Source organism: Oncorhynchus keta, chromosome 11, assembly GCF_023373465.1.
Source record: "Oncorhynchus keta strain PuntledgeMale-10-30-2019 chromosome 11, Oket_V2, whole genome shotgun sequence".
In the NCBI taxonomy this organism is placed as follows: domain Eukaryota; kingdom Metazoa; phylum Chordata; class Actinopteri; order Salmoniformes; family Salmonidae; genus Oncorhynchus; species Oncorhynchus keta.
Window position 1 is genome coordinate 27,107,531 of NC_068431.1, and position 26,439 is coordinate 27,133,969.

The 26,439-nt window shown below is 42.0% G+C and overlaps 1 protein-coding gene across 6 annotated transcripts in view; it reads left to right on the forward strand.

The window, feature by feature from the left end:
* Positions 1 to 684: 684 nt before the first annotated feature.
* Positions 685 to 26,439, forward strand: part of LOC118389978 (zinc finger and BTB domain-containing protein 16-A-like) — a 193,340-nt gene continuing 167,585 nt past the window's right edge. Inside the window, exons 1-2 of one of the 6 annotated variants that reach the window (XR_008147427.1) lie at positions 685 to 1,041; positions 8,566 to 9,914. Coding sequence is in view for 4 of the 6 variants with exons in the window: in XM_035780061.2 (XP_035635954.1) it covers positions 8,665 to 9,914 (1,250 nt within the window). In the remaining 2 variants the exon portion in view is untranslated. Of the gene's footprint in view, positions 1,042 to 1,852; positions 2,045 to 2,074; positions 2,730 to 8,565; positions 9,915 to 26,439 lie in introns of those variants that run through there. The other 5 variants (XR_008147426.1, XM_035780061.2, XM_035780058.2 and 2 more) reach the window with 5 other exon arrangements.

The window sequence follows — 26,439 nt, forward strand, 5'->3', positions numbered from 1 at the left end:
TGTACATGCAGAATTGTTTTCTTGAAGCTGTACCTCGCCATTTTTCCTACATTTCCCCCCACATGGGCCAACTCCTTAGCAATTTGAGTTTGAGCCAATGAGCTTCAGCCCCTGGTATTTGAGTGACAGCCAGCAAAAGGCCTGCCCAGCATTAACCAATGAGGTTGCAGGGCAGGCCCAATGGCTCAGTGGACACAGCAAAGAGAGCTTGTCTTTGTATCCCAAACCACACCCTCTCCAATATGAAGCTTGCTTGGAGGGCCCTCGGTTGTCACATGTTGCTGATGAAACTCTGGGTGACTTCCAGAGAGTGGCAATGGGATCAATACACACTCCTGTCTTGAATGATGCAATTCATGTTCCACTTTTAAATAATAAAACAAACATGATATTCTAATTAGCAAATCCCCCCTGTAAATGTACAATATATAAACCTCAGTAACAGTTAAACATTTAATTTGGGAGATATTTCATCTGTTATATGTGTCAAGTCTCGAAATCATGCGTAAAAAAAGCAGATGATATATAATTAGGCGCACCGATCCATTGTTTGTATTAAATTGTGCGACCTCCAAACATATTGCAGTGTGTGTCTGGAAGTTCTGAAGGCTGCAGCCTTGCTGGCTAGGTAGAAATGGCTATCTGATGGTCTAATTAGCCCCTTCACCCGTAATAATTTTCCCTCCCTCAGCTTTGGGACACCTGTGCAAATGGCAGAGGTGCACGTGCACATGAACATGCAATTTTCGGGGACCACTTTTGGATTGTGAGTGTTACTTTCAGAACTTCTGGCTAAAAAGTATACACAAGTATCAGATAATCTCTTTAAAGATTCGGCAGCCCCCTAGGTGTCTCACTTTCGCAGTGTTTGCATGGATTCAAGGGAAAGAAGAGTGACTCGCTGCGTTGACGTCACCGTTGTGTTGATTTGCTAACACGAAAGAAGAGAGGAGTTAGTGCGTGTGAGAGCGGGTACTGTGAACTGCATTGCTATGCTGTAGCCCAATAACCACACATTCGGAATCAAAACTTGCAATTTAGGTGAGTACTGATATGGGTGCGCAGCTTTCGTGTTACAGTGACAGACCCGCTTTTCTGCATGCTTACAGTTGTTGTTTGTGTACTCTCGCATTATGAACGATTTAATAGTATGTTTGTCATCATCATTTTAAACCCACATTAAGTTACAGTAGCCCATAGGGAGTTGCGGCGCAACAGTGTGGCAAGCAAAGTTAAAATATCAATTTCTGTGTGCGCTGAAGTATTTTAAATTGAAAGTGTTTGGGTGTCAGATGAAGCCACAAGTCTGAGCGCATGAACGGTGTTGAAGTTAACAAACACAACATAGGGCATTTAAAGATGTTAGGTTGACGTAACCGTCTGTCAACATATTCAGGAGATCGCAGCATGAGAACGTGAGGTCTGGGTTTAGGCTACATTGCAAATCCGACAGTGTGACGTTCTTCCATGTGGTTTATTCTGAGAATCGTGTTTTCCTGTTGAAATGAGAATACAGTATACGCTGATACCTCACGCCGCTGTTATTTTCCTGGAAGTTTAAAAAATGAATAATGACGCACTTGAGGTGCTCGTGCAGGAGTGATCACAAATCATCACGAACACAGGGGCAATAGTCTGAACTGTGTCCATCTATTTTAGCTGATGTAGGCTACATTGTACAGTAGGGACCCGCATAGTAAATTGATAGACTGCTGCTAATTCCTGGATTCGCAATCACGTTGCCTCCGCTTGATGCAAATAATTTAGTATAATTGTTTTTATATATGGACTGGCGAGTTGAATTGCTATCGATATGGGTTATATCGCTCTTCCAAGCTCGAGCATGACATGTCCAATTACAATGCTATCAACTGCAACGATAGCACTTCAATGATATCACTTCAGACGATTCCACCTGTGTGTTAATCAGAATAGCAAGCTAGTGAATTTAATCCTTGTTGCAACCAGTCCCCGCTGAGATCATGTATTTGTGTCTGATTCGCCCATATGTAACGTTACTTTAGTAGACTCTGCTGAGATACGTGTGAGTACTATTTGTTATTGAGCAAAATGTGTCTGGACACAATTTCCACGAGCATAGGTTTTTATCGTTTCGGCTTTAAACATCAGGACTCTTTTGAGTATAGACTGCATTAAAGAGATGCGCGCCTTGGACAGACAGCTGACTGGCTACAGTTGGTCTTTAGAGGATTCTCGATCTGATTGCATTATGTTGGCGTTGATATGCGCTTAATACAGCATTTTGACAAACTAATAGTTAATCCTTCGAATGGTGTCTTCTGCACGTATCACACGATTGCGTTAAATTATTTGGTGACATTAACGCACTGTCTCAAACCTGGTGTGTAATCATTAGTCCAAACAGTTGCAAAACTGAACGATTTCCAACTAAAACGAGTTGGACAAATTCAGGTAAGCCCCCCTCCGTTTTGTTCTGTTTGCTTCCGTTTAAGAAACGTTTTGCAACCGAGTCGGTTTAATGAATACGTTTTCTGGCCTTTACATTACTGATCCTCATTAGACAACTTTCGATTGTTTCATATGGTAAACCTGGGACACTTAGGCTGCGTTTACACAGGCAGCGTAATTCTGATCTTTTTCCACTAATTGGTCTTTTGACCAATCACATCAGGGGTATATTCATTACGTCCTGCAACGGAAACCGTGTTACCTTTTAAGAAGCAAACAGAACAAAGGGAACGAAACAGGTAAGGACCTACCTGAATTTATCCAAAAAACATTGTTTTCGTTGCAAAACGTTTTATTTTTGGCATAAAATAAAAGTTTTGCAACATAATTGAGGTAATGAATACACCCCAGACCTTTTCACATCAGATCTTTTTCACAACGAATCTGACTGGTCAAAAGACCAATTAGTGAAAAAAATATCAGAATTGGGCTGCCTGTCTAAATGCAGCCTAACCTTATTATGCAACGCTACAGACATTGACCTATTTACTAGGTCATAGGTTAGAGCTAAATTGGCATTTGTGTCTTAAAGAAGAAAAAACTATTTTTACGCCACCACATTATTTGTTGGACAGCCACTACTAATATACAGTCTCATCAATACCAGATTTATACAGCCTTGATTAACTGCTCAACAATATATCTGATGACTGCAAACTGTTGACTTTTTTTTGTGAGAGCCACTCTGATGAGCCTAGGTATTGCTAATCTAGTATAACTGTTTAGGAAATGTGGATGCAAAATTAAGGCATGAATTAATATATTATCTGCTCTTTATCAATCTCATTTCAGGGAACATTTAAATCTATGTAGCCTACATTTTTATGTTTACTGATTTTATAATGGAATATTTCTAATTTGTTCAATTATAAAATGATTTGCCAAAAAGAATGATACATTATCATATTAATTGTTAAAGGTTACTAAAATAACATTTACATCAATAATGATAATAGTAATATCAACAGTCAGGAATATATTATGATCATTTAGTATTATTAACTTAAAGGTTATTATTCTTGAGGTGTTGCCTTTTGTGAGTGGGCAATGATACATACAGTGCCTTTTCCACGTTTTGTTTCTGGTACAGCCTGACTTTAAAATAGATTAAATTGGCCAACACGCATCATGTCAAAGTGAAAGTATGTTTTTCAAATGATTACAAATTAATAAAAAATGAAAAGCTGAAATGTCTTGAGTCCATAAGTATTCAACCCTTTTGTTATGGCAAGACTAAGTAAGTTCAGTAGTAAAAATGTGCTTAATAAGTTGCAATAATAGTGTTTAGCATGATTTTTGAATGACAACCTCATCTCTGTAGCCCAGGCATACAATTATCTGTAAGGACCGACAGCCGCGCAGCGAATTTCAAACACAGATTCAACCACAGAGACCAGGGAGGTTTTCCAATCCCTTGCAAAGAAGGCACCTATTGGTAGATGGGTAAAAAAACAAACAGACATTGAATATCCCTTTGAGCATGGTGGAGTTATTAATTACACTTTGGATGGTGTATCAATACATGCAGTTATTACAAAGATACAGGCGTCCTTCCTAACTCAGTTGCCGGAGAGAAAGGAAACCGCTCATGGATTTCACCATGAAGCCAATGGTGACTTTAAAACAGTTTCATAGTTCAATGGCTATGATAGGAGAGCACTAAGGATCAACACAATACTAACCTAATTGACAGTGAAAAGAAGGAAGCCTGAACAGAATACAACAATTCCAAAACATGCATCCTGTTTGCAACAAGGCACTAATGTAAAACATCTGGGAAACATTCAGGACACTTTTTTTTGTCCTGAATACAAAATGTTATGTTTTGGGAAAATACAACACATTACTGAGTACTACTCTCCATATGTTCAAGCATTGTGATGGCTGCATAAATCAAATATATTTATAAAGCCCTTTTTACATCAGCCAATGTCACAAAGTGCTACCCATCATGTTATGGGTATGCTTGTAATCATTAAGGACTGCAGAGTTTTTCAGGATAAAAAAGAAACAGACTGGAGCTAAGCACTTCCCAGAAGAAAATCTGGTTGTCTTCTTTCCACCAGACACTGGGAAATCAATTAATCTTTCAGCAGGATGATAATCTAAAACACAAGGCCAAATCTACATGAGTGGATTACCAAGAAGACCAAGGTTTCCATTAACCCAGTAGGCAGGTTTCTGTTTATTTGACAAAGCAATGTTGCAACAACCACAAAAGTGACATATGTCATGGAAACAGTAGATATAGGAGACATAAAGAACATTTTTCTAAAGATCAACAAAATGTTTATCCATTTGACGGGGTGGATCTTCCTTCTGTCAAACTTCATTTATTGCGATGAATTAGGGAACTGTGTTTTTATAATAAATTATGACTGCGTAATCATTTTGAAGGTACCGAGGGCACGTGATTTCACCGCGTAACTATAAAGCTCCATTCCACATTTCATTCTAAATGCGTACGTCTTGAAAAATATATATTTTTTTGAACTATAAAGTATTTTCTTTGCAAAACAAAGATTGTCCTGACTTTCAAAAATGCCTGAATTGCTCAACATGAGTACAAGTTTCACCATGGCACGGTCCGTAACGATACGTTGGCACATGACAATTATTAGGACATGGCAAATAATAGTAAATTATTGCATTCTATCTATGCTGGCTTTAGCGGGCTAAAACCGATTAAACCTGATAGGTGTGAGGGAATACAGGCCAATTTATTAATGTGCAATTTGCCTAAATGGGTCATGGAAACACTTCAACCATTTTGATTTAACACTCTATATTTCATTTAAAAAACATTTTTTTTAGGTTAGTGACATCATTACGTCCAGCTGTATTCATCAACATGATATTTTAAATGGATATGCACCCCTGCAGGCAATTTGTTTTAATCAAATTTTGTAAATGTCGACAAACAAACAATCACTGGACGAGTTAATGGAAACGTAGCTAGTGGATGATCCTGAGTGGCCAAGTTAGTTCTGACTTAAATCTGCTGAAAATCTAAGGCAAGACCATAAAATGGTTGTCCAGCAATGATCATCAACCAATTCGACAGAGCTTGAAGAATTAAAACAATAATAATAGGCAAATCTTGCACAAACAGGTGTGCAAAGCTCTTACTCTTATCCAGAAATAATCACAGCTGTAATCACTGCCAAAGGTGATTCTAACACTTATTGTTCTCGGGGTTGAATACTTATCTAATCAACATATGTTCCATACTTTTTAATTTTTTACAAATGTTCGAATTTGTCTTCTACTTTGACATGAGAGTATTTTGTGTAGATTTTTGACAAAAAAAGGCTAATCCATTTTAATCCCACTTTGTAACAGTCAAGGGATGTGAATAATTTCTGAAGGCACTGTACAGGGCCAACGTGTGTTCAAGTCATTGATCTCACAGCCTAGCCTACTTCCCTCCTGTACTATGCATCCGATGTCACTCTTCCGAACCAAGTACAAGCAGTATATGGAAACTATTCTGTCCATGTATAAACCTGCACTTTTGGCATATGGACATGTAATGCATACAATACAAGCATTTCGCTACACTTGCATTACCATCTGCTAACCATGTGTATGTGACCAATAACATTTGATTTGATATCATCTTGTTGGTGCTGCATGGTGTTTGTGCTTGTGCGACATCCTCTGTTCCAACTATTCCTGGCAGCCGCTCGCTGCTCGCTCCCTCCTCGGCTCACTGCTCCTCTCTGTGATGAGAATACTGAATAAGATGCCATTTAATTTCAGAATGGGTGTTGATGGTCTTTGTGAACCAAGCACCAATGCGTTCTAACAAAGACTAGGGTGTTGCAAGGTTCTCATGGGTCCTTATTTTTCGCTGTTCATGTGCTTCCACCTGTCAGATAACTATAAATTGAGGGGCAAAATATATTATTAAAAATATATATATATCTGTGGGTTATCAGGTCTGCTTGGCTTTTGACTTCTGTTATTTATCAAGTATGATGTTTTTTGCATGACATTTTTACGATCCTAGCAGGGTTGTGTCCATAGTTGTATTTCTTATGAAAAGTACAGCTCAATGTCATGTTCATATAATTTCCCCCCCTTTTTTATGAAGTGTCCCATGTTATTGTATAGCCTATTTGAAGGAGAACAATTGAATTTAAAATGCCCAGAAAATAAGGATAAATTGCTGTTATTTATCAAATTGAAATACAAGCCAAGTACAGTTGAAGTCGGAAGTTTGCATACACTTAAGTTGGAGTCTCGTTTTTCGACCACTCCACAAATGTCTTGTTAACAAACTATACTTTTGGCAAGTTGGTTAGGACATATACTTTGTGCATGACAAAATACATTTTTCCAACAATTGTTTACAGATCGATTATTTCACTGTATCACAATTCCAGTAGGTCAGACGTTTAAATACACTAAGTTGACACTGCCTTTAAACAGCTTGGAAAATTCCAGAAAATGATGTCATGGCTTTAGAAGCTTCTGATAGGCTAATTGACCTCAGCTGAGTCAATTGGAAGTGTACCTGTGGATGTATTTCAAGGTCTACCTTCAAACGCAGTGCCTCTTTGCTTGACATCATGGGAAAATCAAAAGAAATCAGCCAAGACCTCAGAAAAAAATATTGTAGACCTCCGCCAGTCTGGTTCATCCTTGGGAGCAATTTCCAAATGGCTGAAGGTACCACGTTCATCCGTACAAACAATAGTATGCAAGTACAAACACCATGGGACCACGCAGCCGTCATACCGCTCAGGAAGGAGACGCGTTCGGTCTCCTAGAGATGAACGTATTTTGGTGCAAAAAGTGCAAATCAATCCCAGAATAACAGCAAAGGACGTTGTGAAGATGCTGGAGGAAACAGGTACAAAAATATCTATTCCACATTAAAATGAGTCCTATATCGACAACCTGAAAGGCCGCTCAGTAAGGAAGAAGCCACTGCTCCAAAACTGCCATTAAAAAAAGAAAGACAGTTTGCAACTGCACATGGGGACAAAGATTGTTCATTTTGGAGAAATGTCCCCTGCTCTGATGAAACAAAAATAGAACTGGTTGGCCATAATGACCATCATTATGTTTGGAGGAAAAAGGGGGAGGCTTGCAAGCCGAAGAACACCATCCCAACCGTGAAGCACGGGGGTGGCAGCATTATGTTGTGGGGGTGCTTTGCTGCAGGAGGGACTGGTGCACTTCACAAAATAGATGGTATCATGAGGTAGGGAAATGATGTGGAATATATTGAAGCAACATCTCAAGACATCAGTCAGGAAGTTAAAGCTTGGTCGCAAATGGGTCTTCCAAATGGACAATGACCCCAAGCATACTTCCAACGTTGTGTAAAAATGGCTCAAGGACAACAAAGTCCAGGTATTGGAGTAGCCATCATGACCTCAATCCTATAGAACATGTGTGGGCAGAACTGAAAAAGCGTGAGCGAGCAAGGAGGCCTACAAACCTGACTCAGTTACACCAGCTCTGTCAGGAGGAATGGGCCAAAATTCACCCAACTTATTGTGGGAAGCTTGTGGAAGGGTATCAGAAACGTTTGACCCACGTTAAACAATTTAAAGGCAATGCTACCAAATACTAATTGAGTGTATGTAAACTTCTGACCCACTGGGAATGTGATGAAAGAAATACAAGATGAAATAAATAATTCTCTCTACTATTATTCTGACATTTCATATTCTTAAAATAAAGTGGTGATCCTAACTGACCTAAAACAGGGAATTTTTGCTTGGATTAAATGTCAGGAATTGTGAGAAACTGAGTTTAAATGTATTTGGCTAAGGTTTATGTAAACTTCTGATTGCTACTGTAACAATTACGGTTTGAAATTGCTTTTATAATGAACTGCATTAATTAACACAACAGCAATTGTATTATTTTAACTAAACACTGCAGAACTGTGTGGATTTAAAAAAATCTAAAGTGTAGGTTTATATATTTGTCTGTTCTTATTCAACAGTTATTAGAAGTTTATTGGACTTAAGAAGTCAACAATTATTTGTATTTTAAACTGCTGTATTTTCCTAAAATATTCAGTGCTTTTTTTCTTTTTCTCTTCATTCTCTCCAGATTGGCCTTATCTTGTTTACAAAGATACCTGTAAGTGAACAAACTGCTGAGGAGTGAAAGCAAGCCTCATGAGTTGGCCTGGCGGATCTCAGCGACGTTATGGATTTGACTAAAATGGGTATGATCCAGCTCCAGAACCCTAACCACCCCACGGCCCTGCTGAAGAAGGCTAACCAGATGCGTCTGGCAGGAACCCTCTGCGATGTGGTCATCATGGTGGACAGCCAGGAGTTCCATGCTCATCGGACCGTGCTGGCCTGCACCAGCAAGATGTTTGAGATCCTGTTTCACCGCAACAGCCAGCATTACACCCTGGACTTTCTTTCACCAAAGACCTTCCAGCAGATACTGGAGTATGCCTACACTGCCACACTCCAGGCCAAAGTGGAAGACCTGGATGACCTACTGTACGCAGCAGAGATCCTAGAAATTGAGTACCTGGAGGAGCAATGCCTCAAGATCCTGGAGACAATCCAGTCCTCAGACGACAACGACACGGAGGTCAACATGAACGAGGAAGGCACGGAGGAAGACGATGAGCGCAATTGCAGGCAAGGAGGGAAGAACGCCAAGAAGCATTCCATGGAGGGGAGCTACCATTCAGCCGTCCAGCAAGCCTCGGCCATGGCCAGTATGGTGGACCAGAGCCCCTCGGTCTCCACATCCTTCGGGCTTTCCACCATGAGCCCAACCAAAGCTGCCGTGGACAGCCTGATGAGCATAGGCCAGTCCCTCCTGCAGCAGGGCTTTGGGGGCGAGCACCTGACTCAAGGAAACTCCCACCATCAATTGATGACCGAGATCAAGACTGAGATGATGCAAGTGGATGAAGGTGGAGGCCATGGGAGCCCCAGAACCATGGAGTCCAGCGCCTCCAGCAATGGCAAAAGGAGCGGCGAGTTGGACAAGAACCGCGATGGCCCCGGGACTCCAACCAGGAGCAGTGTGATCACGAGCGCCCGCGAGCTGCACTACGTCCGGGAGGATGGCATGGGCGACTCCCAAGCAGATGGCGGCCAAATGGGTCTTGAAGCCATGGCGGGTATGACCGGCATGACCGAGAAACACCTGGCCTCCTTGTACTCGCTGCCTACCAATCATAAGAATGAGACCATGCTATCCATGCCGGCCTCCATGGCCTCTTCTCTCCATCTGTCCCCTGCCCTGGCCATGTCCATGGACTTCAGTGCCTACGGGGGACTTCTGCCCCAGAGCTTCATCCAGAGGGAGTTCTTCAACAAGTTGGGGGAGCTGGCTGCCGGTATGAAGCCAGACGGTAGGAACCAGCATGAACGCTGCAACGTGTGTGGCGCAGAGCTACCAGACAACGAAGCTGTGGAGCAACATAGGTAAGCTCAACTTTGTTTAACTTCATGTCACTGGGTTTGTTCCATTTAGCATGTGTAAACCTATTAATTTTTGCCCAAATCTATCTTTCTTTAAATCAACGTTAAAATGCTATTTTAAGTCCTCTCTGTACAATAACTTAATTTAAGGGTGCTGATATACAGTGCCTTCGGAAAGTATTCAGACCCCTTGACTTTTTCCACATTTTGGTATGTTACAGCCTTATTCTAAAAATGATTAAATATATTTTCTTCTCTAGCAATCTATACACAATACCTCATAATGACAAAGCAAAAACAGGTTTTAGATATTTTTGCAAATGTAATACCAATCAAAACAAGATACCTTATTTACATAAGTATTCACATCCTTTGCTTTCAGACTCGAAATTGAGGTCAATTCAATTGATTGGACGTGATTTGGAAAGGCATACACCTGTCTGATATAAGGTTTCACAGTTGACAGTGCATGTCAGAGCAAAAACCATGAGGTCGAAGGAATTGTCCGTAGAGCTCCGAGATAAGATTGTGTCAAGGCACAGATCTGGGGAAGGGTGCCAAAAAAATGTCTGCAGCATTGAAGGCACCCAATAACATAGTGGCCTCCATTTCTTAGAGCTGGCCACGTGGCCAAACTGAGCAATTGGGGGAGAAGGGCCTTGGTCAGAGAGGTGACCAAGAACCCAATGGTTACTCTAGCAGCGCTCTGGAGTTCCTCTGTGGAGATGGGAGAACCTTCCAGACGGACAAGCATCTCTGCAGCACTCTACCATTCAGGCTTTTTATGGTAGAGTGGCCAAACAGAAGACAAAAGACACCTAAAGGGCAAGATTCTGGTCTGATAAAACCAAGATTGAACTCTTTGGCCTGAATGCCAAGCATCACGTCTGGAGGAAACCTGGCACCATCCCTACGGTGAAGCATGGTGGTGGTAGCATCATGCTGTGGGGATGTGTTTCAGCGGCAGAGACTAGGTAGACTAGTAAGGATCAATGCAAATGGAGCAAAGTCAAGAGGTCCTTGATGAAAACTTGTTCTAGAGCGCTGAGGGTGAAGATTCACCTTCCAACAGGACAACGACCCTAAGCACACAGCCAAGGCAAACCAGGAGTGGCTTCGGTACAAGTCTCTGAATGTCCTTGAGTGGCCCAACCAGAGCCAGACTTGGAACTGATCTAACATCTTTGGAGAGACCTGAAAATAGCTTTGCAACAACGCTCCCCATCCAGCCTGACCGAGCTTGAGAGGATCTGCAAAGAGGAATGGGAGGAACTCTCCAAATACAGGTGTACCAAGCTTGTAGCGTTCTACCCAAGACGGGTTGAGGCTGTAATCGCTGCCAAAGGTGCTTCAACAAAGTACTGAGTAAAGGGTCAGAATACTTATGTTAACGTGATATCAATAAAATTAGCAAACATTTCTAAAAATCAGTTTTTGCTTTAGGATTTTGGGGTATTGTGTGTAGACTGAGGGGACAATTTAATTCATTTTAGCTTAAGGCTGTAATGTCAAGGGGTCTGAATACTTTCTGAAGGCACGTACATATAATATAGGCCTACATTTTTCAACCTTAAATAATTCTGGAATCTACCTATCAAAAGTTGTGATTGTCTTTTTAAATATCGAATATGTTTGGTTTTTGGCTCATATACACTGAAAAAAATATAAAAGCATCATTTAAAGTGTTGGTACCATGTTTCATGAGCTGAAAAAAAAATCCCAGAAAATGTCGATGTGCAAAAAGCATTTTGCTCTCCAATTTTGTGCACACATTTCTTTACTTCCCTGTTTGTGTGCATTTCTTCTTTGCCAAGATAATTACGCCACCTGACAGGTGGGGCATATTAAGATGCTGATTTAAACAGCATGATCATTACACAGGTGCATCTTGTGCTGGGGAGATTAAAAGGCGACTTTAAAATGTGTGACAAAACTGCACAACACAATGCCACAGAAGTCTCAAGTTTTGAGAGATTGTGCAATTTGCATGCAAGAATGTCCACCCGAGCTGTTGCTAGATAATTTAATGTTAATTTCTCTACCATAAGCTGCCTCCAACGTCATTTCAGAGAATTTGGCTGTACGTCCAACCAGCCCCACAATCGCAGACCACCTGGTAATCCTCCAGCTTCTTTCTTCTCATTTTGTCATTTAGGTTAGTATTGTGGAGCAACAAAAATGCTTTGATCCATCCTCAGTTTTCTCCTATCACAGCCATTAAATAATAACTGTTTTAAACTCACAATTAGCCTCTTGGAGAAATCCCTGTGGTTTCCTTGCTTTCCGGTGACGGCGTTAGGAACAAAGCTTTATCTTTGTAGTGTCTGGGTGTATTTATACAGAATTCAAAGTGTAATTAATAACTTCAGCATGCTGAAAGAGATATTCAATGTCTGCTTTTTTTTACCTGTCTTCCAATAGTTGCCCTTTATGAGGCATTTGAAGCCCTCCCTGGTCTTCGTGGTTGAATCTGTGTTTGAAATTCACTGCTCGACTGAGGGACCTTGCAATTATCTGTATGTGTGGGGTACAGAGATTATGTAGTCATTCAAAAATCATGTTGCTCACTATTATTGCACACAGTGAGTCCATGCAACTTATTATGTGACATGTTAAGCACATTTTTAGTCCTGAACTTATTTTGGCTTGCCATACTAAAGGGGTTGAATACTTGTTGACTCAAGCCATTTCAGTTTTCATTTGTAAAAATATCTAAAAACATAATTCCACTTTGACATTAGGGGTATTTTGTTGTGTTACAGGTCTACACACAATGTTGAAAAGTCTAAAGGGTGTGTGAACTTTCTGAAGGCACCGTAGCTAACAAACTACAGTTGAAGTCTGAAGTTTTACATACACTTCGGTTGGAGTCATTAACTTGTTTTTCAACCACTCCACTGTTCTTGTTAACAAACTATAGTTTTGGCATGTCGGTTAGGACATCATTGCATGACACAAGTCATTTTTCCAACAATTGTTTACAGACAGATTATTTCACTTATTCACTGTATCACAATTCCAGTGGGTCAGAAGTTTACATACACTAAGTTGACTGCCTTTAAACAGCTTGGGAAATTCCAGAAAATTGGAGCAAAGGACCTTGTGAAGATGCTGGAGGAAACGGGTACAAAGGTATCTATCTATATCCACAGTAAAACGAGTCCTTTCTCGACATAACCTGAAAGTCCGCTCAGCAAGAACCACTGCTCCAAAACTGGCATTAAAAAAAGCTAGACTATGGTTTGCAACTGCACATGGTGACAAAGATCGTACTTTTTGGAGAAATGTCTTCTGGTCTGTTGAAACAAAAATAGAACTGTTTGGCCATAATGACCATTGTTATGTTGGAGGGGAAAGGGGATGCTTGCAAGCCAAAGAACACCATCCCAACCGTGAAGCACGGGGGTGGCAGCATCAGGTTGTGGGGGTGCTTTGCTGCAGGAGTGACTAGTGCTCTTCACAAAATAGATGGCATCATGAGGTAGGGAAAATTATGTGGATATTTTGAAGCAACATCTCAAGATATCAGTCAGGAAGTTAAAGCTTGGTCGCAAATGGGTCTTCCAAATGGACAATTACCCAAGCATTCTTCCAAAGTTGTGGCAAAATGGCTCAAGGACAACATGGTCAAGGTATTGGAGTGGCCATCACAAAGCCCTGATCTCGATCCCATAGAAAAGTTGTGGGCAGAACTGAAAAAGCATGTGCACGCAAGGAGGCCTACAAACCTGACTCGGTTACACCAGCTCGGTCAGGAGGAATGGGCCAAAATTCACTCAACTTATTGTGGGAAGCTTGTGGAAGGCTACCCAAAATGTTTGACCCAAGTTAAATAATTTAAAGGCAATGCTACCAAATACTAATTGAGTATGTTAACTTCTAACCCACTGGGAATGTGATGAAAGAAATACAAGCTGAAATAAATCTCTAATATTATTCTGACATTTCACATTCTTAAAATAAAATGGTGATCCTAACTGACCTAAGACAGGGACTTTTTACTAGGATTAAATGTCAGGAATTGTGAAACTGAATTTAAATGTATTTGGCTAAGGTGTATGTAAACGTCTGACTTCAACTGTAGATGACTCTTTGGATAATATCCTTGAGTTCAATCTTAATGTTTGAGATTTTAAAACTCATTGTTTGTTTTCTTAGCTTTTCTTATCACAATTCTGATGCAACAAATTTTAAGCCTGATTTTGAATACATTTATTTGAATTAGTAAATGTGAAATTAGCTTCTTGTGGTCTGTCACCTGTTTTTGAAACTGCTGAGAAGAGTTTAACTGATTTTAATATGCCTTTTAGTAGACATATTTCAAATCATTGTCTATTTTTGGTTAATAAAATGCATTTATTAATTGGAATAAGTAATGTATTCTCCATTATACTACTGGCAATAGCATTGGATCTTAAGTTTGTCAATTTTCACCCAGAATTGGGTAGGAGTTACTTTCTTGTGTACTAAAGTCAATAATGTAGGCATTTTAAGGCAGTTGTATTGCAATGCCACCAGGCTACTGCTCACTTGTTGCTGATACTACATGATACTTGAATATCTGTATTCATATTGTTTAAAGTAGGCTATCATAGCAATACTATATCTACAAACTCAACAGCTAAAGTGTTGTCGATCTCTGAAACAAAAGCAGTAGTCTATTGTAGGTGACCGGGTCAGAGGTTCTCTCCCCTGATGACTTCCAGGCCTGTCCGGGTGACTACCGAGCCGTCCTGCCGCGGCGCTGGCTGAGCCCATTAGTTGCACCTGGCGGAGGAGGTCGACTAATGGGAAGCAGCCCCCTCTCCTCACACCCACCCCAGCACACCCCTGAACCCTGCGGTGTGGCCAGTGATGGAGTGTCCCAGGCCGGGGCTCCCAGCCACCTGGGGGACAAGGAGGGCCTTATTAGCTTTATGAGTGGAGCAGACTGTCCAGGCCAGGAAATGAGGGCTGTGCACAGGACACAGGCCCTGCCCTCTGCAGCCTAACCTTTGGGCCGCTCGGCTGGCCTCTGCTTCTCGTCAGCAGAGCTGGAGGGTGGGATAGTCGTGGTGTGGATGGAAGTCTGAAAAGAGGGGGTGCAGCGAGTAAATCCATGCCAGGCAAGCACTGCTGTTTAAATCCCACCGTGCACTTCTGTTGTAGACTACACAGCATGCTGTTGTCTGCGTCCTGAGAAATATTTGTGCAACTTCCAAAACTGTAAAGGCCATAAGAAACACTCAAACACTCACTCAATCTGTTTCTGCTAATGGCCTGACACTCTCACACAGCCCAACACCCCATGAAGCTTGTAGGAGTTGGAATTTGGGACTGACTCAGTGTGTCAGCATTGATTGAGAGCTCACATTTCCAGTTGTTTAAGATTGTAGTGAGACGAGTGGGAGGGGAGGGGGCGCCCCGGGTGAGTTTCCAGGTCCTAGGTCATGTCTGGAGATTCAAGCTTTTATTCAATTGAAAAGAGTTGGATGACATTTTAAAGACGACTCATGCTTGTTTTGCTGAAAAGTTGTACTCTGTACCCTGATCTTGTACAACTTCCTGTGTTTTCAGTGGTTGAATTGGGAGCTGTGGGGTCCCTAGTTCAGCGGCGATTGTTTACCCCATTTCTTCACAGCATGTGATTTCTGTGTAATGCTCAAATTCCATTCCAGTGGAGTGACTTTTCATTTTTAAGCATGCAGCTTAAAGCGCTCTTGTCATTTGATTTGTCTATCATTCAACAACTAAAACATCAAGGGTTGGTCTAGAAAGGCATGCCCCTACAAATCGATGGTTGTATTTAGACAAGGTTTTTTAGGCCCAGTGCTGCTACTCTGATATGTGAAAATAAATAAGATCAGCAAGTGATCTCTGCTAAACTGTGAACCCATCCAAGTTCTTATTTATTATTACAATGTGCGTAAAATTCTGAAATAGAATGTCTCTAACTGAACGACACCATTTCCAGCAAACGACCTCTTTTCAACTGGAATATAATGTCTAACTTAAACAACACTTCCAGTTCACCCAGGGTACTTTTATTGAAATGGTGTCACTAACTTAAACACCATTTCCAGCCTCCGCCCTACATATCATTTTTATTTGAAGCGTAACAGTGTTTTGTTTACAATTCTATTTATTTTTAATACAGAGTGAAACATGCTCATGTTTTGTGTTGTGAGTGGGTAAGAGCGTTGAATGTAGCTCCTTTAGCACACGATACCTCATAAAGACGACGATATATTTACATAAGTATTCAGACCCTTTACTCAGTACTTTGTTGAACCACCTTTGGCAGTGATTACAGCTTCAAGTCTTCTTGGATATGACACAACAAGCTTGGCACACCTGTATTTGGGGAGTTTCTCCCATGCTTCTCTGCAGATCTTCTCTGCAGATCAGAGCTCTGCCAGGTTGGAGGGGGAGTGTTGCAGCACAGCTATTTTCAGGTCTCTCCAGAGATGTTGGATCGGGTTCAAGTCCGGGCTCTGGCTGGGCCACTCAAAGACTTTGAGAGACTTGTCCCGAAGCCACTCCTGCATTGTCTTGGCTGTGTGCTTAGGGTCGTTGTCCTGTTGGAAGGTGAACCGTCGCCCCAGTTAGAGGGAGAGAGAGAATGATATTAAAGTGGCCAATGATTTCCAGTTTAACGGTAATGGCCTTGAGAGAGAAGCTAGTCTCTCGGTCCCAGCTTTGATGCACCTGTACTTTTTAAATGGTTGCGGGGTGAACAGACAGTGGCTCAGGTGGTTGTTGTCCTTGGTGATTTTTTTTTGTTTGTTTGTTTGGCCTTCCTGTGACATCGAGTACTGTAGGTGTCATGGAGGGCAGGTAGTTTGCCCCCGGTGATACGTTGTGCAGACCGCACCACCCTCTGGAGGAGAGCTCTGCGGTTGCGGGCGGTGCAGTTGCCGTTCCAGCCCGAAAGGATGCTTTCACTTGTGCATCTGTAAAAGTTTGAGGGTTTTAGACAACAAGCCAAATTTCTTCAGCCTCCTGAGGTTGAAGAGGCGCTGTTGGGCCTTCTTCACCACACTGTCTGTGTGGGGGGACCATTTCAGTTTGTCCGTGATGTGTACGCCCAGGAACTTAACTTTCCACCTTCTCCACTGCTGTTCCGTTGATGTGGATCGGGGGGGCTCCCTCCCTCTACAGTTTCCTGAAGTCCACGATCATCTCCTTTTGTTTTGTTGGGGGGTCAGCTCTAGGAAGAGTCTTGGTGGTTCCAAACTACTTCCATTTAAGAATGATGGTAGCCAGTGTGTTCTTGGGGACCTTCAATGCTGCAGACATTTTTGGTCCACTTCCCCAGATCTGTGCCTCGACACAATCCTGTCTTGGACCTCTACAGACAATTCCTTCGACCTCATGGCTTGGTTTTTGCTCTGACATGCACTGTCAACTATGGGACCTTATATAGCCTTTCCAAATCATGTAAAAGTGGTGATCCTAACTGACTTAAGACAGGGAATTTTTACTAGGATTAAATGTCAGGGATTGTGAAACTGAGTTTAAATGTATTTGGCTAAGGTGTATGTAAAACTTCCGACTTCAACTGTATATGCAGAACTCCATCTTATCACAGATGTTAATTTACAGCAATCGATTGCCAGAATTGTGAGTCATGATTTGATTTAATATGGTTTTTTTGATTCCCTTTTTGTTTATTATCAGCAAACCTGTACATTATTTTGTCCCAAAAATGTTTTATATCTGATCAATTGACAGAAATTTTGGTTCCCCTGTTGATAAACCTACATGTTTTTCTAAAGACTTGTCAAATGCTTTGATTGTTGATAGCTCATAGAGCGGTGGTTCTGGTTGACTAATTACAAATTATATACCAGCAGCCCTGTGCTAGGGTCGCCGCCATCTCCAATTACAAACGTGAAGAAAATTTCAGTCGGGAGTTCATTTGGTTCAAACAGGTCAAGTTAACTGGCCCTAATTGTTTCCAGAAGTTGCACAGGTCCTTTGTGTGTGTGTGTGTGTGTGTGTGTGTGTTTGAATGAATTCATCAGTAAGTACTCACTTCCTGTATACTTTTAGCCTGCTCCATTCATTCGCCTGTGTCCTGGGTTCTGTCATAAAGCCTCAAAACAACTGGATGTGATGTGGATTGGCTCCACAAATGGGTGGGGGTGTTGTATCTCTTGAAGTAGCCCTCCAAAGTCATGTATTGATATCTCCCAGAGATTTATGAGTGAGGGATTGGTAAATGAAGTGCTGTGTTTTGTTTTTCAATTGCCCTAGGTTTTGCTACAGGGGCCAAATCAACGCTCCATCTCACCACAACAATATGTTTTTTTTCTGCTCCAAAGCCGGGACATATTTGACAAGCTCAGATGTATTATTTCTTAAAGCCTGGGTGAGTTTACTTGTGGCTTCAGGGAGACGAGATTAAAGCAATATTTGAGTAACCCCCGCAATAGGAAAATAATCAGCTGGCAAGGCTGAGGGATTATTAGACAAATGCATCGTACGGGGGCTAACTCTAAGGAAGAGAACTCTGTTTGATATTCCAACACCGCTTCCGATTCAAAGTCCCATAGCTTTGGGTTTATCGCTTTCACTTAACACCCATTATCATGAGGATGACTGACCTCTAATGCACTTACAACCCTCCAGAACCCTTTCGGAATATAGCTGGTAAACATAACTAACCATCAATGTTTAAACCATTTCTCTCAAATCCTAGCCTCATGGTGTACGAATGAAACCCTATCAATGATTGTCCACTTCGCGTCGGCCATCTTTGAGATCGAGAAACCTTTTCATCAATGACATTCGAATATTCAATTCCCTCCCTTGTGTCGAGGTGGATAGAGAGGGCAGAGCGGAGCTTAGTCGGCGTGTTCTAATACCCTCATGGTCCCTTGGTATGCTGGGGACCTTATCTGTGCATATCAGGGGGACTGATAAGAGGGAGACACCACAACCTTATTTCTATCACAGTTTGTGCACACATGTGGATGGATTATCGAGAAGCTGATTAAACAGCATGATCATTACACACGTGCACCTTGTGCTGTCACACAACACATTGCCACAGATGTCTCAAGTTGTGCATTTGGCATGCTGACTCCAGGACTGTCCATCAGAGCTGTTGCCAGAGAACTGAATGTTAATTTCTCTACGATAAGCCGCTTCCAATGTACAGCTGATGAAACTGGGGTTTTGCACCAAATAATTTCTGCACAAACTGTCAGAAACCATCTGAGGTAAGCTCATGTGTGTGCTTGTCTTCATCAAGGTCTTGACCTGACTGCAGTTTGGTGTCGTAACTGACTTGCTCACATTTGATGCCCCTGGCATGCTGAAAAGGTGCGCTCTTCACTGATGAATCCCGGTTTCAACTGTACCGGGCAGATGGCAGACGTTGTATGGTGTCGTGTGACGGGCGGTTTGCTGATGTCAATGTTGTGAACAGAATGCCCCATGGTGGCGGTGGGGTTATTGTATGGGCAGGCATAAGCTATGGACAACAAACACAATTTGCATTTTGTCATTGGCAATTTGAATGCACAGAGATACCGTTACGAGATCATGCTGCTTATTGTTGTGCCATTCATCCACCGCCATCACCTCATGTTTCAGCATGATAATGCATGGCCCCATTTCGCAAGGATCTGTACACAATTCTTGGAAGCTGAAAATGTCCCAGTTCTTCCATGGCCTGCATACTCACCAGACATGTCACCCATTGAACATGTTTGGGATGCTCTGGATTGACGTGTACGACAGCATGTTTCAGTTCCTGCCATTATCCAACTTCATAGATGTACAGTGGGGCAAAAAAGTATTTAGTCAGCCACCAATTGTGCAAGTTCTCCCACTTAAAAAAATGAGAGGCCTGTAATTTTCATCACAGGTACACTTCAACTATGACAGACAAAATGAGAAAAAAAAATCCAGAAAATCACATTGTAGGATTTTTTATGAATTTATTTGCAAAATATGGTGGAAAATAAGTATTTGGCCACCTACAAACAAGCAAGATTTCTGGTTCTCACAGACCTGTAACTTCTTCTTTAAGAGGCTCCTCTGTCCTCCACTCGTTACCTGTATTAATGTCACCTGTTTGAACTAGTTATCAGTATAAAAGACACCTGTCCACAACTTCAAACAGTCACACTCCAAACTCCACTATGGCCAAGACCAAAGAGCTGTCAAAGGACACCAGAAACAAAATTGTAGACCTGCACCAGGCTGGGAAGACCTGAATCTGCAATAGGTAAGCAGCTTGGTTTGAAGAAATCAACTGTGGGAGCAATTATTAGAAAATGGAAGACATAAGACCACTGATAATCTCCCTCGATCTGGGGCTCCACGCAAGATCTCACCCCGTGGGGTCAAAATGATCACAAGAACGGTGAGCAAAAATCACAGAACCACACGGGGGGACCTAGTGAATGACCTGCAGAGAGCTGGGACCAAAGTAACAAAGCCTACCATCAGTAACACACTACGCCGCCAGGGACTCAAATCCTGCAGTGCCAGACGTGTCCCCCTGCTTAAGCCAGTACCATGTCCAGCCCCGTCTGAAGTTTGCTAGAGAGCATTTGGATGATCCAGAAGAAGATTGGGAGAATGTCATATGGTCAGATGAAACCAAAATATAACTTTTTGGTAAAAACTCAACTCGTCGTGTTTGGAAGACAAAGAATGCTGAGTTGCATCCAAAGAACACCATACCTACTGTGAAGCATGGGGGTGGAAACATCATGCTTTGGGGCTGTTTTTCTGCAAAGGGACCAGGACGACTGATCCGTGTAAAGGAAAGAATGAATGGGGCCATGTAAGGGCATTGAAGATGAAACGTGGCTGGGTCTTTCAGCATGACAATGATCCCAAACACACCGCCCGGGCAATGGAGTGGCTTCGTAAGAAGCATTTCAAGGTCCTGGAGTGGCCTAACCAGTCTCCAGATCTCAACCCCATAGAACATCTTTGGAGGGAGTTGAAAGTCTGTGTTGCCCAGCAACAGCCCCAAAACATCACTGCTCTAGAGGAGATCTGCATGGAGGAATGGGCCAAAATACCAGCAACAGTGTGTGAAAAAGACTTACAGAAAACGTTTGACCTCTGTCATTGCCAACAAGGGGTATATAACAAAGTATTGAGAAACTTTTGTTATTGACCAAATACTTATTTTCCACCATAATTTGCAAATAAATTCATAAATCCTACAATGTGATTTTCTGGATTTTTTTTCCCTCTTTTTTTGTCTGTCATAGTTGAAGTGATGAATGATGAAAATTACAGGCCTCATCTTTTAAGCGGGAGAACTTGCACAATTGGTGGCTGACTAAATACTTTTTTGCCTCACTGTATATCTGTATTCCCGGTCATGTGAAATCCATAGATTTGGGCCTGATGATGAATTTATTTAAATGGACTGATTTCCTTATTTGAACTGTAAAAATGTAGATTGTTGCAGGTCTTATATTGTTGTTCAGTATACATAGTTTTTTAAATGTTATTTTTTTAAAGATGAGCTTCAAAAGGGAATAATCTAGTTGACTTAGCAAGCACCTAAGTTTATCATTTTTAATGAAGAAATTGTGTGGTATTTCTGGTTGTTAGTTAGCGAACTCATTGATCCTGGATTGTAGTATACCCCTCTGATATCCTATCCACCACCAACAGCCGGATGTCGGATTATTTTACCATATTTTATAGATGGGCTTTTATGTGCCCCTGAACTCTTTTTGTTGCTCATTTTGTTGTGCTTGCTTTGTCATAGTCTACATTATTGGGGGAAAGAAAGAGATTTACCTAAGCTTGGCTAAATGTAGAAGCTTTTTATTACAAGTGAAACTGGCAGAACTCCATTACAAGGAGCAGGATTATCACCCCTATTTGAAATCACGCAGTGAGCAAATCCCCTGGAGAGCACTTTACACAGGTACAGTAGTACATCATGGGGTAATATCCAAATAGCTACACAAAAGCTTTTTGAAAAGGGCACACATGCCAGGAAGTTTCTCCTCTTCCAGAACAGACCACATTTGAGGACTGGGGCAAGCCATGAAGCATTATGTTATCCTCCCTGACTGCCTCCTTTTCATAGTTGCCAAGCCGTGATGCCTTGTTGATGTAGTGCCTGGTGTCTGTTTGTTTATGCATCTGAGGATCAGCCTTTGGCCGGCAGGCGCGAGAGCAGAGCCGAGGCAGCTGGCTGAAACCCAATTATAGACAGGCTCTAAAAGGCCCTGGTCGATTTACACCGCCATCTCTCTGATCTCAGATCTGTGCTCTGTCCTCACTGTCAGGCCGGGAGATGTATCGATTAAAGACTTAACATGGGGTTATATCATGTGGAATGTACTGCACACCCTCTGTCAGAAGGAGCGTTCCCCCCCCCCTCCCCCAAAACACAATCGCCATCGGATTTGAAAATCTGCTCATACCTGTCATTACTTCATGCTGTTTTTTTTAGGATTGATTGAATTATGTCGTACACAGCAACACAATCCAAATACAGTAAAAAAAATGTTTTTTATATTTAACCCCAAAAAGCGCCAGACCACACACACTTATTAACCAGATAAGCATCATTCAGTGCTGTGTGCATGAGACGTTACTACTGGACAAGCCTCCTTTCTTCAGTGCTGCGGCTCCCGTTATCTCACCACTGCAACTGGAGATGGCCGGATTACGGTCCGGGGTGCAAACTCTTTATGGAGCCAGGTGGCTCACCACCTCATGGCTAACATCTAAAAAAATAACTTTTTGGGACCAGGGAGATGAAAGAGAAAAAAAGATCAACTAAATCTTATGTCCAGACAGTGTCCAAGGCAATGGAGGATCAACCGTATTCTGGGCAGACCGAGATGAGAGCAGGGCTGTTGTGTAACAACCATTAGCTTCCTGTCACAACTCCTGCCCTGCCTCACCTGTCTCTGCATGGTTAAACCTAGCTAGTGCTGAGAGTGCTGCGCCTGGCCTCTTGTGGTTAGGCAGGCTGTTAGGGGCCGTGGCTCGCACATTTCATATATTTTGTGCTTCTGGTGAGCCTGTGGTCAGAGGGAGGAGGGAGGTGCTAGGGACAGCCTATACTGCTTTACGCTGCCTGGCTGCCTGTCTAGGTGAGGGTGAAAGCACACCAGTGGTTAGCAGTTACAGCCAGATATCAAGTGACATGTAAATGTATTGTCTGGCCTACCTTCCTGATGGCTATTTCTCACTCCAAGTAGAGCAGCTGCACTGATGTTTGTGTAAAACACTGGTTGGGATGAAATGTTAGACACTTCTATGATTCTTTCATTTCAGAAAAGGTTTGTTTTTCCTTTTATTTTGATAAAAGGAAAAACTATTCTATTTACCACTTTTGAACTCAAAGATTTTTTTTTACATTTAGCTTTCCATTGAAATAAGTTGACCAATCATTATGGATAGAACAGCTTGCTATGGTGGGGCAAGCTTATTTACATGCATTGGACAAACAAGTGTAGGGCACAAGATTCCACTGACATTTTGCAGGTGGAAGAGGAGGCTTGGCTTATAGTGCTGGGCATCTTGTTGTTATGACATGCATCATCTGAATTAGGACCACAGAATTATATATATATGGAGGAGTGGCTTCTATGAAGGAACTTTGAATGTCTTTGAGCTTCAGAAAGTTGGCTTAATGTTGGACAAGCTAGCTAGCTTACAAGCTTGTGTGTGCAGAGCGGCACCAGAATTAAAATAAAACACATCTTACTTTTTTGTAGTTAATAAATCCAATGTGAAACTTGACAGACAGAAACTTAAACCAGTGTCTGAGTGACAGAGTGAGGGCTTTGCATAGGCACTTTGTTTTTTGTGGGACTGGGAAAAAATGCCCAGAAGGTAAAAGGTTATTAAATGGTTCCCATACTCTGGTTTTCAGTTCTGTTCCCTGAACCAGTTCTGACCCCTTCTTGCAAATTAGTTGCTTTGTGAAACACCTCCTGCAACTAATCTGCAACTTGGTTGCATCTAGTTGAGATGTTTCAACTTTGCAAGTAACAGCCAATCAAAACAAACATGATCCATTAGAAAGGTTGGAATTCTGACCCAGTTGCCATGTCAACACAGCTATCAGTGCTGCGCAGCACAACCCATGATCAGGGTTGACAGAACAGAGACTAGCACAACAGGAAATGTGTACAGGTTATTGTACATGCTTAAGCATTCAAATTTCATTTCAAAGTGAAGCTAAATCTCTCCCTGACCAGTTTCAACTTAAATTATCCACCGTGAACTGTGGTAGCTAGCTTAGTTTGTTTCTAGCCTAGTAAAATCGTTGCTTGCTAGCTAGCTGTGCTGGTGTTTGCTTTGTCATTTTGGCTACCTAACTAAATTGTACAGGCTGCATTTAGTCTTCATCCATGCTGTTACTATAACTAAACAGTTAGATAAACAAACAAATTTGTGACACCATGATGTAATGAAGCAGATGACATAGGGTGAGTTAAATTGGATTGGCTGCTGCATGCAATTTTAAGCATGTTTGAGTTGCTTCGTGTAACAGCAAAGTTGCTTGAGATATCCCTTACAACTAAAATTGTGTGAAAGTTGATTAGTATAACTGCAGCCTTACTGTAAGCACAAACCACAAGCAACTTTTCCATTAAAAGCCAAATTAATTACAATGATCCCCCTTAAAGCCCGGTTTTGATTTCATGTTTATAGAGCTGCTCCCTCCCTGCCCCCCCTTCTTCGGTCCCGAATGCCGGTGTTTTAATCCTGTCGATATCCCATTAGCATCTCCTCTCCGGGTCCCGCCACATGAAAGATGATGTCGGTTCCCCCTTGGTGGTTCTAACGCGCTGCCGAGCGCGGGGGCACAATGAGTGTGGTCCCGAGCCAAAGGGCCAACCCAAGCGTGCACAAGACCTGTGTGAATGCTACCGCCACGGCTCCCAGCCTCCCCTGGAAGTATCAAATCAGAGCCCTCCGCGGGCTTCCACCGAGAGAGGCTCTAATTAGCTTCTTTGTTGCCGCCTGAATGGGGTGCCAGAGATTGGCAAGGGGCCCCAATGGAGTGATACGAGAGTGCTAAGAATGGGGTCATAAAACTCCCATCACAAAGGAGCACTCAGGTTGGGGACTGGGCTGGGCGATAGGCTGGACAGCACCGTACAGGTCCTGTTTACTACCCGACCATCTCAGGACCCCAGCTAGGGTATGTCCTGGAACATACACACAAATCTAATCTGGCAGCTTTTTGCCTGTCTATATTCCTGCCTCATAATTTTTAGTTGAAGCAGTTTGTTTTCTTGTGGTTTTATTGACTGGCTGTTGGGTCACACATTTAGTTTTTCTCTGTGAACCAACAAAGTGAACCAACAATTTGGCTCTTGGAGCCACACTTTTGTGTCGGTTTCCACTGTCTCTTAACACCGCATTGAAGTAACCAATATGTCTGCCCCTCTTTGACTGCTACTAGCAGGGAGCACCAAGTGCGGGCCGGAGCGGTTGAGCTCGTGCAACACGTTTAAATTCTTACTGTGGGGGGATCAGTTGAGTAAATCATGATATAATCATGGTATAAAGCTTAAAAACCATAATTGATTTATGTATTTGCTGAATGAAGATGGGCTGAGAGATTAGCAGTGGCAGACAGCTGACGATGATGGATAGCATGGTGCTTTGAGAGCCGCGTGTCCGATACGGTTGTGACAATACCAGTATCGTCATTATTTTCCATTGCAAAAATGAAAACAAGAAGCAGACAACTCTTTTGGTCCTTCTAAAAACCTGCTGTATGAAATCTATTGTGTGCTGTAGCTTGGAACATAAATACATGTGACTTTGGATGACATACTGATTGTTTCCAACATTAGGGCTGTTTTTCTAAGGAAGTTAAATCTGCTTCGTGTTTTGTTTCCGTGCCGTGATAGTAATGAGTATCGCTATACTGATACTCGTCTCGGCCCTGATGTCAGCTAGATTCAGTTGAAGGGAGTTGATATGTTGGATCTCTCCTAACATGAGTGAAGTTGATCGAGGTTTATTTCGACAGAATGAGAAGATATTTCTGGCCTTTTTGGATTAGATGACTTTCACATTTGGATAGAGATTCATGGTTGTCTTGTCTTGTACGTACATTCTTTGTATTTGAAGGTGTATCAAATAGATTTTTCTGGTTTACGATCTTGCTGTAAGTATCCCTAGTCTTTTTTTTAGCCTCATCGAGATTGTTTTGGGTTTTTGTCTGTGGTCCTCAAATGTGGGGAAAAAGCCTTTTTTCATTTTCCTGGACCGATCACTGACATGTCATGAGTCAAACAGCATCCTTTCTGTCGCACCTGTCTCAGCCAGAAAGTTACTGATGATGCTGTCAGGTCTCGCCGAAAGCAATTAAGCATAGGGTGGGGGTACATGCCTATTTTACACTATCACACAGACCTCCCTTCCAAATAAAGGTTTGCTTGTCCAGCCAGGAATGTTACACCCCATTCTCCTCCTTTGAAATTCCAGCAAAGGAGACACCCATTGATTCACTTTTTTATTTTATTTAGCCTTTATTTAACCAGGAAAGGCTCTTGAGAATTAAAATGTATTTTTCAAG